General features: G+C 35.2%; 1 protein-coding gene across 1 annotated transcript; it reads right to left on the bottom strand.

Annotated features, from left to right (window-relative positions):
* Window positions 1–257: 257 nt before the first annotated feature.
* Window positions 258–830, bottom strand: LOC103308853. The gene has a single exon (XM_008182989.1). It carries the CDS (start codon window positions 828–830, stop codon window positions 258–260), a length of 573 nt encoding a protein of 190 aa, XP_008181211.1.
* Between the last annotated feature and the right edge of the window lie 8,714 nt (window positions 831–9,544).

Genomic DNA, 9,544 nt, shown 5'->3' with positions numbered 1-9,544 from the left:
GATCCATATTCCTAATATAACCTAACCTAAACTAACCTTTTTTTTTTTTTTTTTTTTTATTACGGTATCGCGATAGGGGGAGGAACTGCGTTAAGCATTACTTCTCCCCCGGTCGCATCGTTTATTGTGCATCAAAAACAACATACAAAATACATATTAATTACACACAATATTTACAATAATCGGGGGCCTTTAACCACCCGTGATTTGGCTTTCGGCCTACAAACATGAACTTAACTAAGTTAGGCTATTCTTGCTCATCGTCCCAGGGGACGGCCGGCTCTCTCTCTGCTCCTCTCAGCCTCTTCCTTCGTTGACATCACTGATCTGGTGAATTCCTTGACGGCCTGCCAGCTCTCAGAGGAGTGAAGCAAGGCGGGGACCATGTTCTCCACTGTTACCGTGTTCCCAATGACGCGCTGTAGCTGCCTCCGATCCTCGTCCCAGGCAACACATTTCATCAGCGTGTGCTCCGCGCTGTCAGCTACCAGGTGGCAATGGTGGCATACGTCCGTCTCTTCCTTCCCTATTTTCCGCAGGTAAACACCGAAGCAACCATGTCCGGAAAGGAGCTGGGTCAGATGAAAGTAAAGTTCCCCGTGCTTCCTGCTGCACCATGCTTCGACGTCCCTGACCAACCGCCTCGTCCACCTCCCTGTTGACGACTCATCGGTTGACGCCTCATCGATCCTGGCCCACCACGCAGCAAACGTCCTCGTCCTGGGTGGCACATCGGCGGTATCGCCAGACCTCCTTTCCTGGAACCTCATGCTACGTTCTCTTGCGAGAATGTCAGCGGGAGGTACGGCAGCCAGGATGTTTGCTGCCATTTCGGACACGGTCCGGTAGGTGCATATGCTCCTGAGAATTGCTTTCCGCTGGACCCTATTTACGTTCACCACGTTGACAGAGACATGCTCCAGCGTGTGGGCCCACGAAGGAGAACTGTACAACAAGACAGACTGGGTCACCGCCACGTACAATTTCCTCCGAAGTTGCTTCGACTCATGGCATTAGACGCGCCATTTGGTTTGCTGTCCTCTAGGCCTTTGCTGCAGCCTCGGCGGTGTGCTCTCTGAACATTAGTCTCCGGCTTACCACCATACCTAAGTATTTCAGCTGCTGCTTCAACTCGAGGGTCTCCCCGTCGAGTGTCAGCGATGGACTCTCGTATTTGTACTTGTTGGTGAACAACACCGCCTCGGTCTTGTTCACCACCAGTGCGAGACCGATCCTTTTTATTCCGTCCGAGACGACACCGAGGGCTTCGTTTGTCTTCTGCTCGAGCTCCGCGGTGGTTATACCAGACACCAGTACCATAGTGTCGTCGGCGAAGCCCAGTAATTCTGAGCCAGCTGGGAGTTGCAGGCGGAGCACCTTGTCATACGCAATGTTCCAGAGCAGGGGTCCAGCCACCGATCCTTGTGGGACACCACACGTCACTCTAATCTCCACGTTGCTGTTTCCGGCTTGGGTTTCAGCGGTTCGCCCTTGGAAATAGCTGGAGAAAATTTGCCTCAGTTAGTTGGGCACCTCTAACACGTCGAGTGCTGCCATCACCTCCGTCCACCCAATGCTGTTGAACGCGTTCTTTATGTCCAAGCTGACGGCCACACAAAACTTCTGGGCAAGGTAGTTAATGGACGTGCTTAATAGTTAATGGTTTACCTGCTTTCCTCAACAAGACCACCCGTGCTCTCTTCCATCCCGCCGGCACGAGCCCTTCCTTGATGCACTGGTTATACAAACCGACCAGCACGGACGGCCACAGTCGGTGGATCGAGCTCAGTATCCGGCCAGTTATATTGTCCAGGCCTGGGGCGGTGGATTTCCGCTGGGCTCTGTATACCGCCCTGTCTACCTCCTCGATGGTGAAGGGCGGAACTTCTTCCACCCTCACGGGATACGTTCGGACTTCGAACGGAGCGTGGGAGGTAAAGACTGCGTCGGTGATCCTCAGCACGGATTCCGTCAACATCGTGCTGGTCGCCGGGGGGGCCTGGAGCTTACGAGTGACCAACTTGTAAGGTTTGCCCCACGGGTCCTCGTCCACGGACCGAATGAGCTGCTCCCAACAGACGGCTTTGCTCCGAACGATCATACTTCTGAGGGTCTTCCGTGCCTCCTTGTATGCGCTTGATTCACTCGCCGACGCTTCTTCCTCATGGGTGGTATCGGTTACAAGGCCTTGTGCTGCCATTATGTTGCGGAGACGATGAAGTCTAGCGTTGCACCTCGTCATTCTCCGCTTTGCGACCACACACTTTTTGCGCTGGTTTGCAATTTCGGTATTCCATCAATGCACTGCGGGCCTCCCTGGAAGGTTTTGCGCTTTGCGCTCGAGAGCAAAATCACACGCAGCCGTGATCAGCTCCTCCACGGCTGTTGCCCGCTGAACCCTACCTAACCTAACCAGTTCATAGATGTATTGACTGTTTATCATTTTTATTACTGCTGTTTTTATTGATGTTTTAAATTTTTATATTGACATGCTTGAAACTGTCTATATTTTATTTAAATATTTATTAACCTCAATTAAAATTAAATCAATCGACATTGACTCAATTTATTTAATTTATTAATATTTACTATAATGTAAGATTAGTAATTACTAATCGATTAATTATATCTATTGAAGGCGATTTCAGTACAAGAGGCTCCTATTAAAAAAGACGCTGAAGTTGAAAATTGGAGCATTTTTACTGCCCCAAAAGTAACCTAACTGCGACAACGATGAATATTATTGTCATATCAATCACCACCAGAGAAGAGATAATTTGGATGGCTATAGAATATTCGAATATTGTACGCGTGCAGAGAGTGTATACCTACTATTGTAATAGACTAGCGATTGGGTTAATTGATTAGGTTGATGTGAGGAATAACTTAAGATGATTGATAAAATATAAACTCGTTGAAAAGTTAAAGTTGTTTATTGTAAATATTCTTCAGAAAAATATACCAAGTCCAAAATGACGAGATACTGTCTCTCGCGAAGGTGCTCGCGTGTACGATAGTAAATCATGTCTGAATACAGGCCGTTTTAGGTCTGCTTTTATAAGGTCTCCTTACTCTCTTACCTTCCCCCTGTCTACTGACTTATCTGTGGTCCACACAGGACGTGTGTCAATTTGTTATCTGTAGATTCTCACGCCTAGTCGTTACGAGAATCGTATCCCATTATCGTATATTACAATATAATATGTTGTACACCATCCGTTAATATTTGGATATCGTGCATTATATATATATATAATATATATATTATGTTATAAGTAATAATCATATATCATGTCCATATATATTTATAATGAACTATTATATTTCTATTGTACGTATTTTGTTTAATTAAGTCCAGAAATGCGTATTTTGATTTAATGATGCGTCTAAATGTTAACTATGAGTGCTCGGCTATCTGGTCGTTGATTGTCACCGGCTTCTTTCTTATATGTGACCCTGTTTGTGTATTTTAATAATATATAAAATATAATATAATGTATAACTACACATAATGTGGGACCAGAATTTTTAACCAGCCTTTCATAAATAATTATTTACATATTATTATAATTATTAACTTTCGCTATAGTAAATTGTAGTTATAGAAACATGAACAACCAGTCGTAAGGAGATTGGAAGACAAATTATAATTATACCTTATTTTATATTTGATCATTATTATTACAATACATTTCAGTGGCAAAGTAACCCAGCTACTTTATGAGGCGGCTGCCTCATGCGAAAGTGGGAGTGTGTATCCCAATCACCTAGGACTCCAGTCTCCAAGACTTAGAAGCAGTGGCGCCCAACCCTATAACTAGGTGTAGCGGTCGCTACATCTTGAAAATAAGGGGTGGGTGGGTATAATAACATAAAATAGTTAATTTGAAATAATATGTTCATTATTAATTACAGATTATATTGGTTCATACCTTAATATTTACTAATATTACCTATCAATCAGAATATGATAAAATGTATAAAATAATATAATTTTGAGTTTGTGAGGGGGTGGGTGGGTGGGTAAAATTATTCCTTGCTACACCTGAAAAATATTTCTTGGGCGCCACTGCTTAGATGGCTAGACTAGTTTATAATTTATACTCGCATAGTCACAAATGCGTGAAAAGACAAGTGTAAAATGTAAAAAATAAGTGTGCGGGTACTCATCTAGATAAATTATACGAAATTGGTAGGTATCTAACTTCCATCTAAGATAGAAATTATAACCACTCAGATAATGTTGCATGATAATTTCAATTATTTAACATTTATAAACAATTCCTAGTGATTTTGTGAAGTTAGGTATATTTTTTAAGAATAAGACGTAAAAAAAAATATATCATTTCTATCTAGATAGGTAGTATAATATCATTTTTTTCATTATCTATCTAAATATTGAAGATTTTTGAGCTCAGATAGGTTTACGGCGATTATGAATTAATTAAAAAATAAATCAAATAAAACAATTGTACCTAATAAATTTTAAAATGGTATTTTCTAAATACCATTCTAGAACAATATAATTAATATACAAACGACACGCCATGTTATTTGCGTTAACAATTTTCGGCTATGTAATACAATTTAAATATATTATAATAGTTTATACATTCAAACAGACGATGACGACGATATTATATTATGTAGGTAATATATTGTATATTATATTTACGGCTATGATCACTAGTTCACTACACATGCATAGTATGTCGATGCACCGTAATATTATTTTTGGTCGATTGTAATATATACTTATATACATATTATATTTATAACATGTATATAAAATATAAAAACTAAAATGTATAAGTAACACATTATTATTCCTATAATGGTGTAGGACAGGCGACAGCTGTTGCAGTACCCTGGTTACAGGCTACTTTAGTAGACAATGGCACAATGCACATACTCGGTAGGACTGTTCGAAATTCTCGTAATTTCATTCGCTTTGTGTTATTTTGACCTTTATCCTGCAAACGATAAGTAAAATAAGTCGATCTATAAAACGTAGTGTGTTGGTATAATATTATAATTTATACTATATTGCCTGTGTTCGATATTATATAGATACGAGATTCCTATACGAATTGGCGAACAACAATTTATATTGGGGGCATAGGCGCAACTAGGGTTAAAATTCTGGTGGGCTACAGCACACCTAACAACACTATTTATTTAAAATAACCCATAGGGACCTTCTATCTAAATCAATAGCTTATCTCCCTGACCCCCCCCCCCCGAAAGTTGCGCTACTGATTTGGGATGGTAGCACAGATATCTATACTAACTAGATATGGTACTAGACTAGTTTTACATTGACAGTAGTGAAGCTCGGCGGCGCGCTCTTATCACGCATCCGCCATGTTTTCGGGGGTCAAAACAATGATTTGAATGTACGAAAAAGATACAATTTAAATTAATGTTCATGAAGTAATAAAAGATTTAAATTTAAACACGCATTCAATTTCAAACCATAACTATATATATAATAAATCTTACAAATATAGATCAATAAATGCATATTATAGCAACTATTTGGGACTTATTAAATAACTTGAATGGTATAGCGTGGTCTCGTGAAATAATTTTAACCGTGTAACATCAGTTACATACACAGATATATTAAGTTACTTTATATAATTATATATCAGTTAATTAATAATAATAATACAATACAATAATTAACTTCATAATATACAAATCACTTCATATCATACTCAATTAATTTCAAAGAATAATGATTATTCAAATTTATAATTCAGGTATAAGGAGATATATATTTTAAATTTACTATATTATAATATTATTATAGAATACAAATATAAAAATGTTAATACAAAGTAAATAGGTACAATAGATTCATGAATATGAAACAAAAAAATATTATTAATAAAGTTTAAACATAATTATTTATTGGTTATTAAATAAAATCAGCTTAGTTAAGACACGTCGTTTGCTAACTTGTTCATCTTTAGATTTAGCAATATAGTGCAGACGTATTTTGAGATATTCCTTACAAATTAAAGATACTAAATGTAATTTATGGTTTTCTAGAAAATAATCATCCAAACAACTTAAATTTTTAAATACATTATTATTGTAGACATAGTTCTTAGTATGAATAACAATTTTAGAATATGAACCCAATTTTAGATGTTTAAAATTATCTGTGAGTTGAATAAGAGTATGTTCAACAAATTTCACGATTTTTAATACATCAGTTGAACTCCGTACCTACTAGTCCTCCCCTATTTTTAATATTAACTAGAGCCGAATAAGAATTTTTATGACTATAATTATGATCTATAGTAGTTTTTCTTTCTAGTAAACTTTCAGTACACGTAGGGCATTCTATTTTCTTAAAAATGGTTCTTACTATAAATCCACTAATATAGTATAAAATATTATCTTTAAGAATATTTATGTTAACACTATCATTTTCAAAAGAAAGTAAGTCTGGTATTTCTTCATCATCATTTTCAATAATTTCTTCAGATTTTCTTTTTTTCCAACGTATTTCAAAAATGCTGTCATAACATGAATTATCTAATGCAACACAGTTTGCAGCATAAGATGAAGTTATTAAATTCTTTAAACACAATTGTTTCACAGCTGTTCGAAATTCCAGAACATTAGGGTTATTATTGTGACCAAACCTTTGCCTTATTTTAGAAAAAAATATTTCTAAGTGGTCTTGAGAAAATTTGTATGTTAAAAGATATTTATAATCAGTAACAATAAAGAGTTCTTTAGCCAAGTTTAATATTGATTTGACAGCTACAGCAAAACCTACAAATATAAATATAATAATGAGTATAATGATATAAATATACAAAATAATACATGTTACGTTATAATTCCAACAAATATAATCACTGACCGATCACAAATGTTTTCCTAGGAGTTGAATGAATTGGGATTCCTTTAATATCTGTTAGACTTAACAAATAGTCTACCAAAGGTTTTATCATATTTTCCACTTCTTTAATGTTGTCTCTGTATAATGGTTTTTTAAATCCTTTACCAAAGGGGTTACGGGTATTAAGAAAGTCAAATATTCTATCTATTACCCTAATAAATTGTTCAGTAGCTTCACCTATAGTAAATTAAAATAACTGTACTTATACTGAATTACTGATTATAATTAAAACTTACTGTTTTTAAATGTAGATTCTTCTAACGACCTAAGGAATTGTATTGCATCAGCAGTTGACGAGCTTAAGGTCTGTGCGGCCATTTTCACCTTCATTATGTTTTTCCGCCAATCAATATGAGCTGATGTTAATTTATTAGCCAAGTGCAACCCTATGTTCTCTTGGGCTATATCAATGAAGTACAGAATCATTATTATACTATATTTTATATAATAAGATATTTGTGAAATGAAGTAAATCTAATCTTTTAATATACCTTTATTAATATCTTGGATAAATGTCCAATCAATTATATGCCATCAACACTTTTAAATTTTCGGTAAGTACCAAGGGCATTTCTTGCTAATTTAATATTGTGGCATGCGTCTGGTATATAATAAATCTAAATAACATAAAAATAAATAAATTATACAGTGTTCATTTTTATTATAGATAGTTTTTACCTTCCGATCTATGCCAGGAATATAAAAATATTCTACTAACTCACCATATGACCCATGAAGTTTACATCCAAGATGTGTCATAGTGGATAAGTTAGTACTGGTGCCATCACATGTTACACCCCTAACTCGAACACCAACATTATTTGCCATTGTAATTGCGGTTGTTATAAGACCAGCTTGTATCACTGCAGTAGTGCAGTACTTTTAGATTGTAAAAAGTAACCAATCGGATGTTTCCACTTTCCATTTAATCCAACTAACATAAAAACTAATGCTTCTGTAGCTGGGGTCTCCAGGTACATTTCCCCAGCCCCCCCAATTTTGAATTTTCATTTTTTTTTTCACCAATCGTTTGTAGCCGGTTTGTATTGGTTTGTAATCGAATTTTTTTCGTTTGTAGAGATTTAGTTTTTTTTTAAAATCAAAATTTTGGTGGGGGGGCTGGGGAAATGCCCAAATTTTGAATTTGCACCTAATTTAGGTGTTTATTCAACCAGGCTTTTATTATATTTAGATTTTTTAATTAACTGTTTTTTATTCAAATTAATTTTTTTTTATTCATATGATTTTTTTAAATCTGATTTAGGATTTTTTTCAACAAGGTTATTCTATTTATATTTTTCAATCAAAAATGGTTTTTTATTCATATTAATTTTTTTATTCCTTTTAGACTTTTTTTATCCAATTTAGATTATTTTATCCGATTTAGTATTGTTTTTTTACTTAACTGTATTTTATTCAAGTTAATTTTTTATTCATATCAGACTTTTATCCAATTTAGATTTTTTTATCCGATTTAGGATTGTTTTTTACTTAACTGTTTTTTATTCAAATCAGTTTTTTATCCAAAGTATATCCAATTGGAAAGGTGTATTTATGTATTGTTGGAAGGTGTAAAATGTGTAATTCTAATTTCAAAGGGATTGTTGGTCATAAGCCTTCGCCAAATTCTAGGTAATAACTATTTATTCTACTTGTTTAATTTGTATTCGGAATTAATTACATTTTGTTTAGTGATATTTATTTCTTTTAGAGTTTTAGTTGAATGTAAATATGTGGGTAATTTTTGTGGTTCTCATGTTAAGAACCAAAAACGCCGAATGACACATGCGATTAAAGAAATAACCTTACAAAATATGTTGGATCAAGGAAAATCTTCTGAACTCTTTAGAGAAGAAGAAGCATTACGTTTAATGGAACAAGGTGAATTGCTAAATTTCTGTAAATATATTTAATTTTGTCATCCTTAAACGGGTATCAGGTAATACAATTTGAAAATAAATGTATCGAAAATTAAAAAAAAAATACCTGCAGCTAGTATGTCCATTAACAATACAAACTATAAAATACTCAACTGTTTGGGATATTATCATAAAATTGTTTTTGGGTGTAACGATCGGGGCTTGAATTCAACATAAAATTATGGTTTTTTCGTTTCCAGGTATTTAAACATTATTTGCCTTTCCAGTTTAACGTTAATTTAATTTTCCGTTTTAGGTTCTGAGGGTAGCGATGAATTTATTGATTTTACAATGAGGTGTTTTATTATTTTACTATAGTTTTTTTTTTTGTGTCTCTCGCCACTTCTTAGGACAGTAAAAATGCTTATATTTTCTTCAACAGTATATTTTCTGATAGGAAAGTGAATCTAGTTGATACTTTGGCGGTCAAAGTACGAATTCACCAGTAGTTTTCAAAAGCGCCGAGAAAAAAAAAATACGGAAAAAAATGGGAACTGTACAGCAGAGCGACATCCACTTGCCCACCTTTATTTTTGATTCTAAAGGCGCATAGCGTGAAAAAAAAAAACAATAAAAAAAAAGGTGGGTAAGTGGATGTCGCTCTGCTGTACAGTAGGTTAGAAGTGGGTCACTGTATACTGGATCGTATTAAATTTGAATTCAATGATATAATATCCCTGCCTAACAAAAACGACTCAGAGCG

The sequence above is a fragment of the Acyrthosiphon pisum genome, chromosome X, assembly GCF_005508785.2.
Source record: "Acyrthosiphon pisum isolate AL4f chromosome X, pea_aphid_22Mar2018_4r6ur, whole genome shotgun sequence".
NCBI lineage: Eukaryota > Metazoa > Arthropoda > Insecta > Hemiptera > Aphididae > Acyrthosiphon > Acyrthosiphon pisum.
This window is presented reverse-complemented; position numbering and strand designations above follow the sequence as displayed.